This window comes from Sycon ciliatum, chromosome 1, assembly GCF_964019385.1.
Source record: "Sycon ciliatum chromosome 1, ocSycCili1.1, whole genome shotgun sequence".
Taxonomy (NCBI): domain Eukaryota; kingdom Metazoa; phylum Porifera; class Calcarea; order Leucosolenida; family Sycettidae; genus Sycon; species Sycon ciliatum.
Genome location: NC_088643.1, coordinates 89,275,165 through 89,298,698, shown reverse-complemented (window position 1 = coordinate 89,298,698; position 23,534 = coordinate 89,275,165). Strand labels below are relative to the sequence as shown.

General features: G+C 46.3%; 2 protein-coding genes across 3 annotated transcripts in view; both read right to left on the bottom strand.

Annotated features, from left to right (window-relative positions):
* Window positions 1-463: 463 nt before the first annotated feature.
* On the bottom strand, window positions 464-7,882 carry LOC135806296 (uncharacterized). Its single transcript, XM_065320465.1, has 4 exons — window positions 7,679-7,882; window positions 2,507-2,667; window positions 1,679-1,747; window positions 464-897 (listed from the first exon to the last, which is right to left on the bottom strand). Exons 1-4 carry the CDS (start codon window positions 7,731-7,733, stop codon window positions 850-852), a joined length of 333 nt encoding a protein of 110 aa, XP_065176537.1. The 5' UTR covers window positions 7,734-7,882; the 3' UTR covers window positions 464-849.
* A 1,666-nt stretch (window positions 7,883-9,548) lies between these two features.
* The window catches only part of LOC135806295 (DNA repair protein complementing XP-C cells-like), a 36,043-nt gene continuing 22,057 nt past the window's right edge, over window positions 9,549-23,534 (bottom strand). For both annotated transcript variants that reach the window (XM_065320463.1, XM_065320464.1), the window contains exons 15-28: window positions 22,925-23,046; window positions 21,266-21,299; window positions 19,981-20,038; window positions 19,518-19,552; window positions 18,826-18,902; window positions 18,290-18,334; window positions 17,658-17,702; window positions 14,580-14,669; window positions 14,191-14,275; window positions 13,741-13,834; window positions 12,467-12,560; window positions 12,081-12,173; window positions 11,501-11,606; window positions 9,549-10,531 (exon numbers count right to left, since the gene is read on the bottom strand). In XM_065320463.1, coding sequence (XP_065176535.1) covers window positions 10,494-10,531; window positions 11,501-11,606; window positions 12,081-12,173; window positions 12,467-12,560; window positions 13,741-13,834; window positions 14,191-14,275; window positions 14,580-14,669; window positions 17,658-17,702; window positions 18,290-18,334; window positions 18,826-18,902; window positions 19,518-19,552; window positions 19,981-20,038; window positions 21,266-21,299; window positions 22,925-23,046 — 1,016 coding nt within the window. In that variant the 3' untranslated portion in view covers window positions 9,549-10,493. The remainder of the gene's footprint in view (window positions 10,532-11,500; window positions 11,607-12,080; window positions 12,174-12,466; window positions 12,561-13,740; window positions 13,835-14,190; window positions 14,276-14,579; window positions 14,670-17,657; window positions 17,703-18,289; window positions 18,335-18,825; window positions 18,903-19,517; window positions 19,553-19,980; window positions 20,039-21,265; window positions 21,300-22,924; window positions 23,047-23,534) is intronic.

The following is a 23,534-nucleotide window of genomic DNA, read 5'->3' as shown; positions in this document are numbered from 1 at the left end:
ATACATTGTACTACTACTTCGCAAGGCTTCTGTATATACCATACTTCAGTACTTGTCTACAAGCTCTGGTTGGAAAAGCCACAATGAGGTGACGTCATGACAGTGATCAGATACTACAGTACTGGCTAAAGAAATCCGGTTGAAGCTCATGAATGAAAAGTATCGCCGGGCGCTACACAGCCCTAGCATTACAAACACTGACTGTTCTGTGCAGTGTGCACTCGAACGCGGCGCTACTTTGTGATATGAATATGAGGTTGGATTTCTGTACATTTGTACAATACATGTAAATGTACATGCATCTGATCAAGAATATTACCTGTCACACGCTCGCACGTCCAGAAAACATGCGGTGCCCTTCTTATTCTAGCATGATTGGGTAGACTGCTGAACATTTTAACTCTCCGCGGAATGCATGGTAGGCTTGACTAGCAGCACACCTTTCCAATTCCGCTTACAAGTGTAACATTTGGGCAAGGTTACATCATACACCTTGCAAACAGTTACATGATTGTATTGATGTTTGGGTGAGGGGGGGGGGGGGGCACTGGCTCAGTGATGTACAAAGCACTTGGTACAAAACTGTCATATAGAAAAAAGAGCATGTGGCACGATTAGCTAGTGTAATAGACAGAACAGCATCACTGAGGGTGGGTCAGAAAGCTGTCTCAGCAGCAGGAGCATGGTAAAGGTAAGACTTTGCCAAAACGTGAATAAGTTGTAAACCACTTGCACAGCAATACCGTGAATAGCGATAGCTGCCAGCCAAACACATGCGCTGGGCAGATATTTATCAGTTGAGCCAAACTGAAGGTATAAGTAAATCTGCGCAAGACCAGAGATGTGAAATTACTGGCGTGCCATTCCGTCTCCACCTGGTGACATGAAGCCAACTTCCTGTAATACATGAATAGCATAAGCAAGTGAACAAACAAGTGAACAAACAAGTGAACAAACAAGAATATGAACAGAGAAAAGACTTGCACACTCCAACATAGCCATTCACACAGGAACAAGTGCAACGACTTGCAAAAGCACAACTCAACCACACTCTTGCTGGGAAAACTCAAGTACTGAGTCACATGATTGTATACCTGCTTGGAGCTCAGTATTCACGTATTCATATCAGTGAATGATAACTACAACCCAGAGTAGTATACAATGAATAATGATAACGGCAGTCTCTCTCTCTCTCTCTCTCTCTCTCTCTCTCACACACACACACCTACACACTCACTCACACACACACACACACGCACGCCCACACACACACACGCACACGCACGCACACACACACACACACACACACACACACAGCCATGGTAAGGCACTGTGTGGTGTGGTGTGGGCTCACTAAACAGGCTTGATTATCTATGGTCCTGAGTTTTTCTCATCTAACAAACCCTTTGTGTATGATAGCTTAGCCTGATATATACAATATCCTCGGATATCACTTCTCATACGGGACACACGTTGCACGGCCATTGCGGCGAAAAGTTGACTGGAGTTCAACGTCTTCGCCCCATTGTGTGACCAATGTCACATGCATGCTCCCACCTTCCCAGACGTATACCGACTTCAGGGTATATACTTAGCCTGCCTGGTTGCAATAATATCATTATTCTCTAAATATTGTTTAGAATGGGACAGTGCAGTATCACAATACTTCATCACGTACCTGTGCCATCTGAGCAATTGCGCACAGTGGAAGAAACCAGGTCCACAGACAGTCCTCAACAAACGTACCCTGTACAAGTACAAAAAGCAGGTGCAGTAGTGGTGAGATTCACACACGGGCGTACACAGGACATACCAGTAGTGGTGAGATTCACACACGGGCGTACACAGGACATACCAGTAGTGGTGAGATTCACACACGGGCGTACACAGGACATACCAGTAGTGGTGAGATTCACACACGGGCGTACACAGGACATACCAGTGGTGGTGAGATTCACACACGGGCGTACACAGGACATACCAGTGGTGGTGAGATTCACACACGGGCGTACACAGGACATACCAGGGGCGTCGGAAGGCATTGGACATTGGTGCGGCCATACACGAGGCGGGGGTCCGGGGGCTATCCCCGTGATCTTTTTGAAAATTGGGCCCAAATAGCCCATTATTATAGTGCTTCAAAAATCACAAGATGAAATTATTGGTGCGGCTTTGGCCGCACCTGCCGCCCAAGTTCCGACACCCCTGCATGCTGGTCTACACAGGACATACTTGTCTACACCGGATACTGTGCGCAAAGCTGCCTGAAATAACCGTGGCACTGACAATGCACGTGAATTCTTAGCTCCAGATCGTTGTGTTGGGTGTGGGTGCCCGCGGTATACACTGAGTGGCAGCGCAACCGTGCACGCCAGATACTAATCCAGTTCAGCCTTTCATGAACACTTCAAGAGTGCACAGACAACAGCAGTATGCATGCAACACGGCCTGAGAGCTGCTTGAAGAGAATATCATGATATGATCGTATTGAGCCCATAGCCCTTACCTCGATGTCCTGCTGCTCTCTGACCCGGCCACGTATCAGTGACATTGTGTAGAGATGCAATATGGGCACCATCAATGATAAGCCACATATGAGACAGTTCTCACCAACCTTCTCGGCCACCATGCCAAACGTGTAGCATGGCACGAACCATGTCACAAGGCCTGAAACAGAAGAAAACAAACACGTACACACACATTCCATAGATGTTAGGAACACATGAGAGAAGGAAGTAATAGCAAACAGTACTGCAATTCTCACATCACCAGCACAGGACCATATCCCAGGGGCAGAGGCAGGGGGGGGGGGGGGGGTAAATCAAGCGAACACTTAGGGCACCTGTACTGTTTGTTCAAGTCGAGCAGCTACCAGTATGCCGTGGTACAAAAGTGGAAGTTAGTTGGATCAACCTGTCAAGTCTGCATGGAACGAATGTATTCTGAGAATAAATGAAACTCTCATACCACACTTTTCCATTTCCATTTCCATTTCCTCACCTAGTGAACCTTTCAGACCACATTGTCTTTCCTTTTATGGTTTTATCTAGAATTGAAAATAGTACATGCAGTGGTGACTTCAACAGTGATCACTACCAATGATATCATGAGACGATGACACCAACGAGTGTGCAACTCCAATCTATGGCAGTATGGGGTCTAGAACTTCACATCATGTGAGCGTTGGCAAGCCAATAAACACATGATGTGAGCGTTGGCAAGCCAATAAACACATGATGTGCACCATGTGCAGGGTAGATACAGGATTGTATGCAGCACTGTTTTGGGTACAACTCTCTGCTGCTGGTTACTTTGGACTGTTCGCCACTATTGAACTGTGTAATGTGATGTGAAATTAAGTAACTGCCGTTGCAGCACTGGATAGAGAAAGTCCAGACAGAAGCACACTCTTGGAGTGATGGACTCTCGATATGAAGAGTTTACATAACCATGGTCTCCCAGCAGAGGTGCAGTGCGTGGCACCCTGCCTTCATTGCGTAATCAAATGACTCACGGTGACTGGATTAGAACCTTCCTATGGCTAAGGGGCAACACTTCCGTGCACAATACCATATGCAATACCGTGGAGGTAAACAGCAGTACCTGTACTCGACACATCACACACCAAACCTTCTGAAGTCTCAGGGGCGTAGCACCCGCTACGACTGGTACGACCATGGCCGTACCACTTTTCGAAAAGGGTGGTCCGTCCGGAACGTGCAAAACCGTATTAAATAAATAAAAAATCAAGATCCATCGATGCATATGCGCATCAGACTTTGAACTTTTTCTAGACTCGTACTCGTAGATCTGTTGTGCATCTGCAGTCGTACTGAGTACTGTACTCGACTCGACCGCACACTGCGCCAGAAGTGGGCCAGAAGTTCCCAGAACGCAGGATTTTGTGTCTTTTTTTACAAAATTTTCCCGGGGGAGGTCCCCCCCGACCCCCCTCCAACACGGCCTTTGGCCGCACTGACCTTTGGTCGTACCACTTCCAAAACAATTTCCAAAACCCCTCCTACCCCCCTGAGTCTCAAAGGAAAACGCACTTAATTTCTCATACTCTTGGTTATGCGCAGTGGGTTAAGTGGTCCTATCTACACATAGAGTGCTCAATGCCTGAAAGGGCACAGCTTACAGCTTCTTCTTGGGCTCTTGGGTATATGCACAACCTACTCGTACAGGGTAGAGGGAGTGTTCTTTTTCATGCATTGGCTGTGCTTTTTCCAAACATGCGGAGTAATGTACATAAAGAGGTTGTGGAAATGATGTCATTGTGGTCGGTGTAAGCGAATTCGCTTCTGGGCACTTAGTAAAGCGTGAGTCAGTTTGGCTTGATCTATACTGCATTGCAGCACTGCAGTTTTGCTGCTCCATACAAAGTAACGTAACTACAGTTAAACCTGGTGTAAGCGACCTCTGGGTTTAGCGACCTCTAGGTTTGGCGACCTCTGGGTTTAGTGACCACCTGCTCTTAACGACCGTTTTTCCATGCAACGACAGTTCTACACAGACGCTGTGGGACCTGGTTCTAAAGATCACCTGGCTTTAACGACCGCTTTTGCTTGCACCGTGGGGTGGTCGCTTAAACTAGGGTTTACCGTAATGATGTACATGTAGTCGCATGACCTCCCTAACCAACAGTCCATAGCCCCAGTCATAAGTCATAACCAACAGTCCATAAACCCAAGAGGATGCAACTCTGCACACGGGGTCTGGCATGGCACGCTGCCCACATTAGTATAATATAGCTGTGAACTAGGGAATCAGCTGTGAACTAGGTAATCAGCTGGGTCATTGACTCATTGCGTCATTATTGATTGTTGCTTTTTTCCACGAAATGCACTCTCTGCAGAGTCACTGAACTCTGAAGAGACTAAGGGCCGATTTCCACTACGGTACCGTGACGGTCCGTGAGTGCCGTGCCGTGAGTACCCATGGTGATTTGCTCACGTGAGGGGCAGTTTTGGCGCGAGTTCATTCCGTGGCTCCTGTCGGACCGCGCCGTGGACATTCCGGTGCCGAGGGCCTCTGGGGGGTGGAAATGGCATGCCGTGGTATTCCGTGAGGTCGAATGCAGTGAGTAGTAGGTATTTTACTACTCCCTGAAAGGAAGTTTTTTCTTTCTTTTGTATTTGTGGTACGAAGTTTTTTCTTGGCTTTTGGCTTTTCGATTGGTTGATTCTTGAGCTTTCTCCAGTCATCTCCCCCGCTATTTTCCCTCAGGACCAAAGTCAGAAATTGATAAAAATGGTGATCCGGCCTGCCGACGGAATGCACGGAATGACTGTGCACAGGTGTAAATCACTCTCGGCTTCAAGCTCGTACCGTGGGGTACACGTGACCTACCCAAATCGTCGGCCCGGCACTCACGGTACCGTAGTGGAAATCGGCCCTAATGATGTCCTTTCAGCATAACAGCGCAGCTAAGGCCCTCTTCAGACCAGGTACAAAACAGCCTATAAGTCACATTTACATAGAAGTTTCCAGGACAACAACAAGAATCTGGCGGGAAGCCTAAAAAGCTGCCCAATCCTTTCAGGCAGGGTGCCAACCCTTGTACAAGGCAACTTTCCTGCATTTATCGTACTTTCACCAGGCAGTTGTACGAACTTTGTACCCGGGTACGACTGTCCGCTGCTTTTACACATCCCAGGCCCCTTGCTGAATTTCGTAGGGTCAAAGGTTGCCTGTATATTGCATGTAAAATGTGTAGTCTGAATGCAGGCATGGAAAAATGTTGCCTTTTAGGTTTTATGTGATTTTGTACTGGATTATCTATGTACGTAGTCTGATGAGGGCCTAACCGAACTCCAGGGAGATGGTGGAGTGGACGGGACAGACCAAGCTCCGCCGCCGACCATGATGGTCTCGGCATCACTGCGACTACTGCTGGGTATGTGCAGCGGATCTGCTATGGTTTTCACCGTCCAAGTGCGTTCTAGACTTCGGACTGTTTCGTCACGTGTGTTGCGAATGAAGGCAGTGCGCCGCCACAGATCCCACAGGCACAGGTCGGAGATCAGAGTGGCATACTATTGGATGACACTCTTGTTCATACAACGATAACCGTAACCGTACTACTAACGTCATTCCTCGATTACGTATACATTCAGGGCTCACCACGACCATACAAAATTCAAAAAGCGTCGACCACCATTTTGAATGCCGCCAAAGCCAGAGTTTGTGCAGTCATAGCGGCTACGCACCCGAGTTCATGCTCATCGATGTACAGCGATGTACAGTCTAGTCGTAAAATACCGGTATTTTACGACTTCCTGGTCTACTCTGTACAGCGAAGGGCCAGTGCCGAAGCGAATCTTGTTGTTTGATGTCGAGAAAGACACGCGGAGAAGACGTCCTTTCTCCAAGCAATCTTGGTCATTTTTCTCAATCCGCTGGTGGGTGTCGACCAAGATATGTCCGTGGGGTACTGGTGAACTTGAGTCCTGGCATCTACAAGAATTTGCCGCGCCTAGCTAACCAATGTTGTCAGTAGAACTCAGCGTTTCCTGATCGCGACTCGGCACACTCTTTTCTGTTTGGCCTCGCAGCTTTCACGCTGCGAGTGGGGAGTTTCCTTGTCACAAATGAATCCCTTAGTCATGACCATGATGAGAGGTGACTAGTATGATCCCTGACTGGCATGAGTCCTTAGCTTGAGTCAACACGAAGGTAAACTCTTCACTTGGAACGCTTGCTGTCTCCTCCGCCCTTTCTTGTTGCACTTGCAGATATGCGCACGGCTGCCAGTTTTTGTTGGTGCGCGCGGCGACGCACGGCCGACCTTGATGTCTTCAAAAAAGTAGAACAGCGGTTCTCCTTGGCCGATTCTCATCATCGATAGCTCATTTTCAAGGTCTTGGAATTCTCTATAGGTTTACCGTCCCCGATTTCTAATTTTCTCTTCATTCACTTGTTTGCACGCCTTCGCGTTTGAGTGATTTCACCATCCGATCTCAGCCAAACGAAGGCCAAATCGAAAAATTCGAGACGGTAACCCCCCAAAGACACACCTTCTGAACACGAATCCACAATGGCCTAATGTCTAAAACCAACGAATACAGCCAAGCTCCACTCAGAAAACACCCCACAATTGCAAGAAACAGCCCGTTTTGCTGTGCGCTGATTGGTCAAATCCAAATGACCGTTATTGACGCTTTGTATGGTCGTGGTGAGCCCTGACATTAGCGCAAAAATGGCCAGACTGCGGTCTTCTCCTTCTCCGCATATCTTCATCCAGAACGTCATTGGCAGTTGCCGAAGTGCCGCTGCCGATCCTTCTGAACTGGTGTCTTGAAGTCTAACAAACCTCAGCACGGTGTTCGACACGCCGTTCACACATTCCCATGATCGAGGTTTGCTGCTCGCTGTAAGTCGGGGCTTTGGACGCGAGCTAAGCCGCGACGGAGGTTCACTCAACCACAGAGACACAGACTGCACGAGGCAAACAGTGATCGACATAGTGGTCGCCGCGCCATCATAATAAATATAATAAATAATTCATATCAACCGCCCTAGTCGCTTACGAATTTACAACATCGCACCGCACGCCTGACGCTTCCCCGATTTCGCACGGCATGCACCACACATCGGATTTCAGAGCAGCACTCGCAGCTGCAGAATGCAGGCGCGCGGCGGCGTTCAAGACAAGAGTGCTAAGTAAGGTACTCACAGAGAGTGCAGTTGTTGAGGCAACCGAAGATGCCATTATTCCATTGGCGACCCATGCTGAAGAGGAGGCTTGCTGCTGCTGTTTGCTGTTACGAAACGGTTAGTTGAAGAGTCAGCCAACTGGATTATAAAACTTCACCAAGAAGAAAGCGCGGGCCACGTGCAAACAGGGCGCTGCTTGCAGCTTGGAACCAGGATGCCTGACGCCCTCTCTAGCCGGTGAATGGCCACCTCGATACCAGCTGGCCAAGTCAGTGTTGACGGACCGGTGCCTGCAAACGCGCATGTGCGTGCCACTTCAACTGTTCAACTTCAAGGCACTTGTGCTGCATGGATGGACTTGACTGACAGAAGGCCAGACAGTAGATCTACGAGTGTTTCGAGAGAGCGCGGGCACGCGCTCTGTGCTGCAATGGCGGATATAGAGTACAGTATTCCCGTACAAAGACCCAAGCCAAGGCAGTGGTTCATGTTTCCCGTGCGCGCCATTGACATCTCTGTGCTGCATGACTTTGTGCATGATCACCCCAGTACTGCAGTACTAGTAGTACGTGTAGTACAGCTGTACTAGTCTGAACAGCACACCACTCAGCAGAGTGTCACTCAGTAATCATGGTAATGACTACTAGTATTAATGATTATGTTGACTGATGATCCGGGTGATTATCCGGGTGAGTCGGCCATCATGCATGTTCCAGACCACATACAGCCAGTGTAATGAGATCTAGCATCAGTGGGGGTGCCTCTGTTCAACATACCAGACACACATAATCGCCATTACGGCATTAGCTCGCCTTTTACAGCAAGAAGGCAACACTAGTTTGTCAGAGAGCGCCAGGGCGTCATGACAGATGGCCACTGTGTCACACATCGTTGTCAGGCCAGAGACAAGGCAAAGGATTCTTGATCTCACGCGCACACTCACAGTCAGTCACAGTGGATGACATGATCTCCAGTTCAGCACTGGCATGGCAGCAGCATTGGCAGCACTGAGCATTGACGTGGATCATGTCTGAAATCCGTATGTGACGTCACAAAAAGCATCAAGACCTTATCCTCTTGTCAACCCTGGTTGGTTGGTTGTCAAACCTGGTTGGTTGGTTGTCAAACCTGGCTCAAGGAGTACAAAAGTGTGGCAGGTAATTCATTCAATGTAAAATGTATCAGTGCACACCATGTACCAGACTGTAGACTGTAGACTGTAGACTGTAGACTGTAGGTGGGGCCAAAGAAATCTGACCTCCACCATGATCGCCACGCACTTGCATGGAGAAAGGAGGTCCAATATCTTTAGTCCCAAACGTATGTACATGTTGTTGTTGTTGTTGTTGTTGTTTGGCTTTATTTAAAGTGGAGTACATGTAGGTCACATTGAACTGTGGACATCAGTGCGTACTACTAAAGAGTACTACATACATGTACTACCTGGTGGAGATTGTGCTGTGCATGTACATGTGGACATTATGGAATGGGTAGCAAGGCTAGAGACTATGTTATATTACAGTGTAACAAGAGACTCAGGCTCAAGTCAGTCATAGATGGTGTTTACGCGGACGTCTTGTGACAACCGGGATTGAATTGTGAGGCATTCATAATAACACATGGACCCAGAGAGCGGTTTCCCAATACAGTACTACAGTACATGCCATGCCCCACCATGGTAGAATTCATGGTGCAATCACATAATTATTACGCTGGTCCGGCATCCCAACTGCTGATTTCTGCTGTGATGTAGCCTGGACGACTTCTCAGTTGTCCCCTCCAACATACATGTACATGCATAAGATGTACAGGCATAAGATGTACAGGCATAAGATGTACAGGCATAAGATGTACAGGCATAAGATGTACAGGCATAAGATGTACAGGCATAAGATGTACAGGCATAAGATGTACAGGCATAAGACTATGTAATTATAAGAGTAGTAAAAACTCTCAAAAGTCACAATGCGATAAGAATAGGTAAAAAGATATCTGAAAAACTGAAAATAGCACAACAGCAACATGGGCAAAAGAACACAAGATACTGACTCGTGCAGATATGGCTGCAAGCAAGCATGGCATCACAATGATGCAGATAATGCAGGACAGCAGAGCATGGCACATGCAAAGCAGCATGGCACATGCATGATATTATTAGCATTGCACATGCATAGCAGCATAGCACAATGCCATGCATGCAACATAATCACAGCTAGCTACTCCTTGTCTTGAGCAGCATCATTGCACAGGTCAGTGGAATAGAGCTCAGCATGGGACCATAGCACACAACAGCAAACAAGAACAGTGTCTTGCAATAAAAATTCTTTCTTGGCGTAGGTGAACGAGTGCTACGCCGCAATGTTCTCTATCCTGAGCCACATTGCTCACAAGCTGTAACTGTTATGTCTACCCATGCCTGTGCATGATTGCTGTTCAGCTACAGGTCTACATGAATTCAGGCAAAACCTATTCAGTACCTGTATCCAAGGATCAGTCATCTGTCCAGTCAACAGTAGTAGATAGAAGTCCACACTGATCACACACACACACAGCCAGTCAGCATGCCGGTAGGGTGGTGCACCCACTTGGAAAGGGGATGTCCCTACCTTTTCTTCCTCCAACAACCTTTTAGGAACATACTTGAAGTTCAAGTACCAATGTATCATGGTATCATGGTATCATGGTGGGCTTCTGCCCTAGTGGTGGTCTTGGTCGGAGAGCGGCGGTAGATATTGTACCTCTCCTACATCCATTATCCAAGCAGATCAGGACTGCGTGTAGCTGGACGAAGTCGTAGTCAGACACATTTCTGACACTTCCGCACCACCTTCTAATCAGCTGGGAAGTTGACAGCCCGGAAGACTGTCTGGATCTTACAGGACAAACCCACACACAAAATAACAACAACAACAACAACAACAACAACAACAACAACAACAACAACAACAACAACAACAACAACAACAACAACAACAACAACAACACACACAATGTTCAGTGGTACAATTTAATTGTTCGCTATGCCTGTACAAGTCTAAGTACTTTCTTTCATCGGAGACTATTTTCAGCGCCTATTTTCTGTTGACTGGAAGTAAGTTGTAGGTGGCTGGATGAAGTACTGAACGTACTGAAAAATGGAACCAATGTGTTAATATAGTATTGTACATGTAATCTAGCTTTTCCAGGAAGGAAGCAGATGGTGATCGCCGTCAGTGTTGTATACGCAATAACACAACTGTGCAGGCACTGGCATGGAGTATGAGTGTACATGCACCATGCTCTCATGGTCTTGCACCGTATGCTTCTCATTCCGTACGCACCTTCTGCGTGCTGCATTGCTACTGGACACAGAGTCAGTCAGTGTGTGAGAGCATTATGCAGGATTAGGTACTTTACGGCACGTGAGCCGTTCTGCCTGTGTACTGGCTACACTATCTGCCAATGTTAGTCTTTCCTATTGGTTTTAGTATAGTCATGTTGTCACAGTGTCTGAGTGAGTAAGACCAAACATAAGAATCGCGTGCTGGGAAGACATGATGCATTGCTCGAACACCGAAGCTAGCTGGGAATTCGGTGTTGTCAATGCAACTGCGCCATCTTCAGAGCCGTTGTCTTTCTTCTACCTAACTAGTTAGCTGACCATTTGTCCGCTGTGTGACATCAGCACATCCTACCCCCCCCCCCCTCCCCCCAACCACACACCATGTACCATGTATACACCTGTCGCAAGAGAAGCACGCAAATCTGGAAATGTATTGGAACATGCCCCCCCCCCACACACACACCTGCAAACCATGGACACCCCCCCCCCCCACACACACACACACGCCTGCAAACCAACCTGGCTGCAGCGCTGACCATGTCGGCTCATGGACTTGCTCGTCGGTACCATCTGGACTATCCGCACCGTCTTCTTCGTCATCCAGTCCTGTCCCCGCTGTCATTGTCTTTGAAGAATAGCAGGAGGCGAGAAAAACAATATGAACACATCATCTCACTTCATTTTTATTTTATCGCCATCATAATATTGGGCATCAATGCCCGTTCAGTTTGCGATGTAAATAAAACTTCAAACAAACAAAAAAATCTGCTCATTTGCAGGTCACTGTGACAAACAACTCTTGTAACTCATACCAATCTTTCCAGGGATGAATTTACTGTCATGTTTTTGCATAGCAGCTTTTGCTATGCAAAATCTCAATTGTGGCGTAAGCATGGATAGCCTGTACATGTATGTATGGCAGTTTTCTGCGTGTCACTGTGATTTTTGAGTAGCAGTAGATCGATTTTGCGTAGCAAACTGCGATGCGATACCGGATACATTTTTGAAAAGCCAAAGGACATATCTACAATAGTACTGAGACATCCATTGTGATACTCAGATCACACTACATACGGTACAGACCTGACTAAAGCCTCACCTTGGCATTGGAAAACATTCTCTTGACTTTCTGCTGAATGAGAAGGCCTTTCGTCAGCTTGTACCAGTTGTCCAGTATCCGCTTTTCACGTTTCTAAAAGAACCACCCACAAGCAATACAGTAGAGCATAGATCATACAGCATACAGCATACAGCATACTGGGGAAATAGGGTGCACAGGGAAAATAGCACTTGCACACACTGAAAGCAAGAAGGTATGTGTAGATGTGAATGCGTACCCTACACGAGCAATACACTCACAGACTGACATTGATACACACTCACGTGAAATTGTATGTATGCACTCATGCACGTACACATCCTGATCATCATACATAACAGCTTGCAGGCCTCTCACACAAAATCAACACAAATTGTGTGACTGACCTCCTCAGCCTTCCGTTCCCCTTCAGCTCTGTCTGCCTCCCAGGCATCCAGAAGAGTGTCAGCAAATTCTTCACACACAACAACACCGTCGAATCTGAAGAGGAAAGAGTTAATGGCACAAACACCACTGTTACAAACCACCAGTTCTGAAGAGTGAAAGGTCTTCTTTCATGTATATTGTAGCTGTAATTTCTCAATCTGTATGCTGTATTTTTGGCTCTGCATTTCTGCATCTTGTTTACAGTTGGCAAGGCGCCATGTTCTTAATTGTAGTGTGCAGCACGCTTGCTTCTTTTGCGCTGATGTAGGTGCACCACAATGTAGTCTTGTATGTGCACGTTTTGCTGTAAGGTGAGACCAAAAAATAGAGATTCCCGGGCCCTCCCGCACCAAAATCGAGTCAAAGCCAGTTAAAAAAAATTTTTTTTTTAAACAGTTCATATACATGTACAGTACTGATCGTGTGAGTAGATCTGTGCCGTGGAGTCACACAAACCGGGTTAACCCGGGCTTGTACGACTCCCTGATGTACAGATCAGGACCATTGTTGGCCGAAATACAGAAAAATTGAATGGGTAAACCGCGTACCTGTTTTCTGTAAAAAAATTGAATAAAAAATTATCAGATAATACTGTAAAAAAGGTTCAGCATGGCATGCATACATACAAAGGAAAAAATAAAAATAAAAAATTGCCCGCCCGGACCAATTTTACATGGGTCCTGCCCGGGAATCTCGATTTATTTTGGTCACGCCTAAAGAGTGGTTTTGCATTCGCTTTCGTTGCTTGTTCTCTTCAGGGTTCCCTTCCTGGTTTCATATCTTCGTTACTCTTCGCATTCGATCGTAGTTGAGTTGGCTGTTTGTTCTTGCATACCACTTTGTTCTTACCGGTATTCCTTTTTGAAAATATACTCTGTACATAGCTGTTCTAGTGCTGTGTGGTTGTTCGTTCCTGACCTTTGTGAGAGAATATGTGGAATCACAACATTTGGCGACTATGCCAGAATCTAAGTGAGCATAGCAGAGGAACTAACAACAACTGGAGGCCAGCTTATCGCCAACGGAATGCGACATAGAATGGAAGGCGGTGGGTTGATAGGGTTTGTAAACTAGTAGAGATTCAAACAATGTGAAGAGCATGAGGAGCGCAGTGCCATGCGGCAAGAGGTTGTGCTCCGATCGGAGTTTGAGGACGAGGGCCAGCATAAAAAAAAAAACGATCAAACAATCCCCCCAGCACGACTCAAGTAAGAAATGCAGTTTCATAGCTTACATGGGGTGTGAATAGCCGCAATGCTGATCCCAGCCAACCATAGCTTCCGCACAGTCAATGCCCAGCTTGCGTGCTATCCGAGGAAGATTGGGAACTACAGCAAATGAGTGAAACAAAACATAACAAAATAGAGAACTACATTACATGTTTCTCTGGAATTTGTTCATGACATCTCAATAAAACCTTCGTGAAATGACGCTTTAATTAACTGGTTCTGTTTATTGCAATCCTTAAACAGTACATGTGTAACACATAGGAGAGCACCCTTCAGGTTCTTCAGCATGAACACTAGGAAAGTTTGCACGGGTATACTTTCCTTACATATGTACTTGTACATGGCGCATGGTGGGACTCCCGTTGAGTTCAACCCTGCAGCCCCACCGCTGAACCAACCATTCCGTACATCTCATAACGTATGCACACACGTACACACGCAACCTGGAAACTTACTGTCTTTGATTTGACGACAGCCAATCGGTAGCATTGACGGCTTGAACAGCTCCACATTGCCATAGGTATTTCGGGGTACTTTACCCTGGGAAGGGTACACGTACACAGAAAGTCACAAACGCACATAAATACACACAGCCACATACTGTACAGATGTAATATAAACACACATTCTTACCAGAAATTCATGAGGACGCCATGCAATTATAGGTCAAAGAGAGACATTGAGCCACAAAAGTCAGTAACGATAACACCGTACGTGCATTGTACTATCCTGGTGCGCTGCCCCCCCCCCCCCAACAAACAGACAGACAGACAGACAGTGCAGTGTGACACGGCAAAGAAGAAGAAGAAAAAGAGCACGGGCCTTGGATGAACTATGGACTTACATCAGTGGCAACAGGTGGAACGTAATCTTCTGTTTGCCAAACTCCAAATGTTTCCGACAGGAGCGTCCCACGTTGATGAGCTGGTGTACTCTGAACACAAAACACAGAATATGCCATAACAGCAGTACGAACACCAACACCACCAGCAGCAGCAGTAACAAAATAACACAGTTTAGCTTAAAAGCTACTCATGATGAGCGTTACTTCACAGAAGAAATACAGATAACTACAAGCCAGGGACCTATAGGCATAGAGACAAGTCACAATAGCTCTTATGCACATTGACGTCACGCTTCGCATGACATCATCGCTTTGGCGGAGCTAGCGACCGGCTTGGGGGGACGGAAAAGTGAAACAAGCCGGCTGTCACTCGACAACTGCATTTTCCTTTGTCTTCCTTCGGCTTTTTGGTGTTCGTCCCAAATAAATCTCTTCCTAGTCTGGTTGTTTGGAGTTCCCTTGAGTCTGCAGATTTAGTAGCCGTTTATTCAACATGGTTCACGGCTGCTGCGTCCCTCTCTGCACCAATCAAGCAGATACGCACCCTGATCTTGCTTGGCATGGCTTTCCGAAGGATCCTGTGGAAAAGAAAACGTGGCTAGTGAAGATCCGGCGAGATGAGCGAACCGATGTGGCCAAAGATCACCCGGAATACTTCAAAGTGACGGATTCTACCAAAATATGTTCTGCCCATTTCAAACCGGAAGATTACTGCCCCGGAGATGGAAAGCGTGCAGATAAGAAGACTGATATATCGAGGAGAAATTTAAACCGGAGAGCAAAAGTTTTTCCTTCAATATTTGCTTGGACAGACAGCAACAAGCCGAAGCGGAAGGAGCCTGCAGTTCGTTCTGCACCGCCACCAGCCAAGCGCAAGAAGGTCGAGACGAAGATCGTGGAGGAGAGCCCAGTAGCTGCATGCGGTGGCAGCGAGGACGACGTTCTCACTTTGCCAGGTGAGAGCAGCAGTACGCTCGTGGGAGACGGCAGTGGCGGTGTGAGCAGGGGGTGTGTGAGGCGGATCACGATTGCTCGTGCTTCAAAAAGCTCCAGGACAAGCTCGAGCTAGCTGACGCGAAGCTAGAGGAGCTGCAAACTAGGTACGATGCGCTGGAGCAGGAGAAGTACTTTTCTAACCCTACGCATCCAAGTGCCATGTCATATGACCGCATCAAACAGGACCACCATTTGGTGAACTATTACAGCGGGTTTAGCTCAGCCCTAATGTTTATGGCATGCTTCAACTTCCTGCACCAAGCGGCCCAGTCTATGAGGTTGTGGAAGGGTTCGGCGTCTGCTCCAGAGGACCGATCTCAAGAAGGCCAGAAGCGTGGCCCGAAGCCAAAGCTATCTCTCGTTGACCAATTCTTGCTGGTCATGATGCGCCTTCGCCTTGGACTCGGCGAAGTTGACCTGGCGTTCCGCTTCGAGATCTCGCAGTCCACTGTGTCCCGTCTCGTAACATCATGGGTCTGTCTAATGTACCATAAGTTTAAGCAGCTACCTGTCTGGTTGCCGAGGCGGACAGTGAATTCACTGATGCCACCCTGCTTCAAGGTCTGGTACCCCACGACTAGAGTAATTATTGACTGCACTGAGTTCTTCATCCAAACACCTACCTCTCTGGCCCGTCAATCCGCTACCTGGTCTAATTACAAGAGCCACAATACAGTGAAGGTTCTCATCGGCATCGCGCCGCATGGCCATGTGACTTTTGTCTCTGATGCCTACGAAGGGTCAATCTCGGACAAGGCCATCACCGAGAGCAGTGGTCTGATCACCCTCCTGGAAGCTGGTGATTCAGTCATGGCGGACAAGGGCTTTGAGATAAAGGACTTGCTCCTGGATGTTGGTGTTCGCTTGAACATTCCCCCGTTCAAGTCCGGTGACCGGCAGATGGCCCCGGAAGACCTCCTGGCCACTAAAAAGATAGCGGCAGTACGAATTCATGTCGAACGGAAAATGCAACGAATCAAGGCATACAAGATTCTGGCTGGCAACATAGAGAACACATTGTTTGACCACATACACACTCTGGTCTTTGTCTGTGCTATGCTGACAAACTTTGAAGGTGCCCTTGTAGCTTAGTTCTCAGTTGATCATCAGTTAGTGGTCTGGACAGACTATGCATTTGCATTTGAAAGACTGTAGTGTTCTGAACCACTGCCTATTTGACCTGGCAGTTATCGCCTAAACGGCCATAGTGCTCTTTTAGAAACTTTGCCGGTTCTCGCCGTCAGTCTGTTGAAGCCCAACGAAACACATATAATGATTGCATGTGATAGCAGTTCAGTGGCATTTGCCGAATTTATTATGGACAAATTGGTTATGCGTATTACACGCATGCAATAATATCGGTGATTGTACGTGCTAGCAGTTCAGTGGCATCTTCCGAATTTAATTTGCACAAAATGGTTATGTGTATTACACACATGCAATAATATCGGTGATTATACGTGACAGTAGATCAGTGGCATCTTCCGAATTTAATTTGCACCAATTTGTTATGCATATTACACATAAGCAATGATGTCTGACAAGAACAGCCTCCTTTGATGTGACAAGACATACATATTGGCCTGTCCTCGAAGACCTTGACATCGCATTTATATTGTTAAAACCATTCACCTTCACGCAACTCAACCGAATAACAAGCCTGTGAATCCGCTGCAGACAATATCGTTCCCAGTGGAACGAAAAGACAAAATGTCCTGTGCTACTGTCAGTGGGTGGAGGGTGTTCATTGGAAGTGCACCTTGGAAGGTGCAAAATAACATTATTGTGGAGTACATCTGCCACAGTGGGAACTAGGGTTTGTGTTCGACAGACCACGGTGGCTCCTGCTTCAAAAACGGAGAGGATGACCTGGACCTAGCTAACACCAAACTAACAAGAGCTTCGAACAAATCAGGCACTGATGCAGGAAATATGGGAAGTGAAGAAGAACCAAACTCACTTTTTTACTTCCGCAGTGCAGTGCTCGAATCGATCCCCCCAAGCGGGTCGACGCGAGGCAGCCTGACGTCATCGATGACGAAAAGTGCATAAGACCTACCGGCATGAAGACAATGGACTTACTCGCTTTGGGCGTGCTTTCACCATTTTATATGGCTCTTCACCTTCCTGCAGAGGGCACAGTCACATCAAATCATGTTTTTAAATAGCAGTACAATCCGCCCAATGACAGGCGTAGATCTGCAACAAGGTAAGTAATACAGGGGTGGTGGCAAGTGGTCATGCATTTCCAGGTGACCAGTAAGGAGTGCTGCATGCGTTTCCCACCAGCTCAGTTTCAGCAGCCCCGTGTTATTTTTCCTCTTTCCATTCACTCAGTCTGGCCAAACCACTACGTAAACACTAAACAGACATACAACGGACAACTATTCACACTACTTCAAGCCTAATTCCCTAGTGATGCATGGTTAGCCAATAGCCATTCCCTAGTTATGCATGGTTGGCCAATGGCCATTCCCTACTAGTATGCATGGTTGCTAGACTAGCATGTAGCCCAGTCAAAGCCAATGCCAAACCAGCAGGACAGGCTTCAATACCGCTGAGATGTTCACTAAGGGCTCCATTGTACTTTCTTCTTCACACAGCCATACTATAAAATAGCCTGGATAGCCACATCCAGTCGACTTTGGAGGATTGCTAGATGAAGAAAAGAATAAAGTGGGCGCAGGATGCAGGCACACAGTAAGCAAACACACCTTCACAGACCGTGCATCCTTCATCCAGGTTTCTCTCGTGTGCAGCTGCACAGATACACACGTACGTACGCACACATGCATGCACACACACATACACACACGCAAACACACACGCAAACACACACACACACACATATACACACACACACACACACACACACATGCACACACACACACACACACACACACACACACACACACACATGCACACACACACACACACGCACACACACACACACGCACACACACGTACACACACGTACACACACGTACACACACACACACACACGCACACAAGCATTAAAAGAAGCTCCATCATAATAGTGCCTAACACTACAAACAGTTCGGCATAAAAAACAGTACAAGTAGGATGTGATCTGCTCAACAGGGTGATCTGGGTGATCTGGGTGATCTGGGCGATCTGGGTGATCTGGGTACTGGCAACAACAGGCAACTGTTTTATACACGTGCCATTCAAAGAGGTGGTGAGATAAGATAGGTCACCCCTAAATGCAATCCGAAGTGCTGCAGCTTACCGTATGAACGGCTGAGCGCGGGTAGATTGCTTCATTCTTGATGAAGGCAATAGGTGCAAGGTCAGGTGGATATAGAGCTAAGTGCACAGTGAGTATAACACACAATACAGCGCACAATACAGCGCACAATACAGCGTATAACTCACACACGAGATTCATGTATTCAACGGGTATCGGCAAAGACAGAAGCACTATGGAAAAGCAGAAGTCAACAAACAGAGACGTAGAGATACATTATTGAGGCTTGACATCATGGCTCCTATTCTGGATACATAATGCTAGACGTACTCTGATAACGTGCATGGTAACACACAGCACTCCATTGGTCTGGAAGTTCTTCAAGATGAAATGGATTTCTTCTGGTCAGAAGGCAAAGTCATGCTATCTACCTCCTACGACTGCTGGGTACGTTTGTGAATTTTGTCAAATTCAAAAAGAAGAAGGAAGTCCCACAGATGACATCTTCTCAAATCCAATTAAATCTCAGGCAAAGAAAAAGAAAAAGTTGATGGCAGTATTGTGTTGCATGTTGTCGCTAATGTTCCTGGTGCTGCCAGATCAAACATATTGGCCCAAACATTGTCCTGGTCACCGTGACTGCTTGGGCCATTGTTCTGGGCGCCCTGGGCCCACAGCAGCAGCAGCAATAAATGTACACAAATCACCTATCCAAATCAGGCTCCGCAACTTACCTTCAAACTTGAGCAAATGCCTCTGCAGCACATATCTACACCATACACATTACACAAACACACACATACATACACGCCGGCACATGAAGAAGAAATGCATATTACAATAAATTTAATAGAAAAGTTATGAACGCCACTCTCTCAAGAAGATAAGAATGTGTGAAGGTCTAAGTTTTTTTAAAATTATCTAGGTAAGCACGGGCACACACTCCTAAAGAGCAGACAGGCAACAAGTACAACACAGCACTGAAAGTATCTCAAGTCAAGGCAATAGTACTGGAATGGCATCACCATGCATGGAGAACACCAGGCAGTCACACGGTTAGTTCACTGAACCTCTGTGTGTGCGTGTGTGTGTGTGGGGGGGGGGGGGAGGGGGTGGTGAAGGGTAGTAGTCAGTACTAGTCACTGCACCCCATACTACTACCCAGGTACAGGTACACAGTGTTAGTGGGTGGCTTACAGTGGATGGGCCTTGAAGTCTTGTACTGATGTGGGCAGTGGCTGGGACTCCAACTCAGCTGTGTGCACATACATACATCAAACATACAAGAAACAATCGTAATTAATCGAGTTATGAACTAGCAACCAACCACATCTCAACCCGAGTTCCAAAATTTGCCATGCATGCTAACCTCAACCTGCATGGCTGCATTGAAGTGTACGTTGATCTCAACCTACATTGCAATGCATGTTGAGATGTGGCTGCTAGCTCCCAAGGAAGTTGCCTTCACTAGCACAACCGAGTAACTGGCGGTTGGTTCGGAACCCAAGCACACATCAACAGCACATGCGCAACCCGCTCCATCTGCTTTACCTACCACAGAACACCTTCATGAGCGAGGAGCAGAGCAAGGAAAGGTCTCCCAGGCGTGGAAAGCAGCTTGAGCCACACCTGCAACACCTGAAACGGATGCTGAGCCCAACTGCTATCTTCCCATCATCAAAAGAATGGCCGTCAACTAAATCTGGCAAGCTTAGGCAACTTCTGCAATCCAAGAGGTCTGACAAGCAATCATCATCCGAGATTCGAGGAGGAGTTTTGTACTGTTCTGGCTGCATGCTGGTGTCAAGTAATTTGGACACTGAAGGTATTCCAGCACCGCAGACTCGACCAGAGTTACAATCACCAGTGAGCCGCACATTTCACTCAGCTTACCTAGATAGATAGTGGTAAACGATATGAAGCAGGACCAAACATAATATTGTGATACATGCTGTCATCAGCACTCCTCCATGGCAGTGCTTTAGAAGCAACTGGGCTATCAGGAGACTCCATGAACGGTGACAAGGTTCTTGAGAAGGACGGCAAGCCAGTGGAAGTGACCAGCCAGTAAGATAGCCTCAAAGACTTCATCTCCTAGCTGGATGACCTATCAGCGACATCCGTTCTTGTGACACACACACACACTTGCCCCAAGTAACGCAAGTCTGTATTGCCCAATTGCCTGATACGCCACTATCTCCTATTTGAGTTGAATGACATACTGTAGAGGCAGAAAATTTCGTCGGTCAATAATTTCGTCCAACTCCAAAGAAAAGGAGTTCGTCCGGTTGGAAATTTCGTCCATGGGTCATAAGAGTGTATAGAAACGCTGGACAAATCGATATTCGTCCTACATTTAATTTAGTCCAAAAGCTCCTTGGACGAAAAAGACGAAATTAAATTCCAGACGAATATTTCTGCTTATACAGTAGACAGTAAGTTACCTAACTGCGATCATGAGTTCAAACAATGCCCAATTTACCTTGCAAGCGCAGGTCTTCTTCCATATTAATATCCTGCACATGACACAGCACAAGAAGATGATACTAGTAAGCACATAATGACGAAGTCAAAAAAGAGAGTTCGAAAACAGCTCCAACATGCAGCTTAGGTCAATTCAGAATAATTGATCGTGAGCATTCGTATAAATTGGCTACACCACCATTGCGCTCTGATCACTCGTGCCTCTCACATCACACAAGCAACTGTGGCATCCACTTGCCCATGCATAACCTGACCAGATACTGAAAAACAGGCAGCGATTAGCAGCCTAAATCCAGCCACAATGCAGATACTTGTATGTGAGAGTGACTGTGTATAGATACTTGTATGTGAGAGTGACTGTGTATAGATACTTGTATGTGAGAGTGACTGTGTATAGATACTTGTATGTGAGAGTGACTGTGTATAGATACTTGTATGTGAGAGTGAGTGTGTATAGATACTTGTATGTGAGAGTGACTGTGTATAGATACTTGTATGTGAGAGTGACTGTGTATAGATACTTGTATGTGAGAGTGACTGTGTATAGATACTTGTATGTGAGAGTGACTGTGTATAGATACTTGTATGTGAGAGTGAGTGTGTATAGATACTTGTATGTGAGAGTGAGTGTGTATAGATACTTGTATGTGAGAGTGACTGTGTATAGATACTTGTATGTGAGAGTGACTGTGTATAGATACTTGTATGTGAGAGTGAGTGTGTATAGATACTTGTATGTGAGAGTGACTGTGTATAGATACTTGTATGTGAGAGTGAGTGTGTATAGATACTTGTATGTATGTGAGAGTGACTGTGTATAGATACTTGTATGTGAGAGTGAGTGTGTATAGATACTTGTATGTGAGAGTGACTGTGTATAGATACTTGTATGTGAGAGTGAGTGTGTATAGATACTTGTATGTGAGAGTGACTGTGTATAGATACTTGTATGTGAGAGTGACTGTGTATAGATACTTGTATGTGAGAGTGAGTGTGTATAGATACTTGTATGTGAGAGTGACTGTGTATAGATACTTGTATGTGAGAGTGACTGTGTATAGATACTTGTATGTGAGAGTGACTGTGTATAGATACTTGTATGTGAGAGTGACTGTGTATAGATACTTGTATGTGAGAGTGACTGTGTATAGATACTTGTATGTGAGAGTGAGTGTGTATAGATACTTGTATGTGAGAGTGACTGTGTATAGATACTTGTATGTGAGAGTGAGTGTGTATAGATACTTGTATGTGAGAGTGACTGTGTATAGATACTTGTATGTGAGAGTGACTGTGTATAGATACTTGTATGTGAGAGTGAGTGTGTATAGATACTTGTATGTGAGAGTGACTGTGTATAGATACTTGTATGTGAGAGTGAGTGTGTATAGATACTTGTATGTGAGAGTGACTGTGTATAGATACTTGTATGTGAGAGTGAGTGTGTATAGATACTTGTATGTGAGAGTGACTGTGTATAGATACTTGTATGTGAGAGTGAGTGTGTATAGATACTTGTATGTGAGAGTGAGTGTGTGACAGTATCATGACCAATGGCTAGTTTCTGTGCAAGTTCATACCAAAATGCACTGGTGGAGATGAGTTCTAGCCACTGAGATGTAACGGTATCAGCAGTACACCAGTAACAACCAGTTACCTGCTCAAGAGGGGCGTATGCTGCCATGACTGCCTGCCACCAGCCTGCATCGACTCTGCGCCGTTTAGCACGTGTCATCCAGTCATGCACGTAACGCTGCGTCACGTCCTTTATTCGACTATCTACAGCAGTCCGGTCACAAGCAAAGCAGCAAATTGTGAATTGAACAGAAACCACACAAGGTGATACAAGCAGTCAGTAGTCAGCAGTACCCGGTAGCAGCTACTCAGTGATAACAACACATAAACACACATAAACACACACATACACACATATACAGACGTATACACCACACGCACGCAGGCACACGCATACATGAGGAATCGGGAAAAAGGGATGTTGTGGCGTGAGTTTTGTAAGTACGGTAGAGCATCGACTATCCGAACCCTTTGGGACAGATATTCAGAAGGGGTTCGGATGAGGGAAATGTCCGGATACTAAATGAGAGAGTCACAGCTACACGTGCACTATATACACATGTAGTATAGGGCTCATGCATACATGTGATACAGCAGTGGGTTTCATCATCGAATATGTGTACAACATCATGTACTAGTAGTTCTACCAAGAGTGCATAATCAAGAGTGTGCAACTCCCTATCTCGAGCTGT

Excerpts from the sequence above, each read along its gene's own strand:
- LOC135806296 (XM_065320465.1), bottom strand. The coding sequence starts at position 7,733 with ATGGGTCGCCAATGGAATAATGGCATCTTCGGTTGCCTCAACAACTGC. Across the intron at positions 2,668-7,678 it reads CCTCAACAACTGCACTCTCT|GCCTTGTGACATGGTTCGTG; the intron begins GTGAGTACCTTA and ends CTTCTGTTTCAG. Across the intron at positions 898-1,678 it reads CAATTGCTCAGATGGCACAG|GAAGTTGGCTTCATGTCACC; the intron begins GTACGTGATGAA and ends CATGTATTACAG.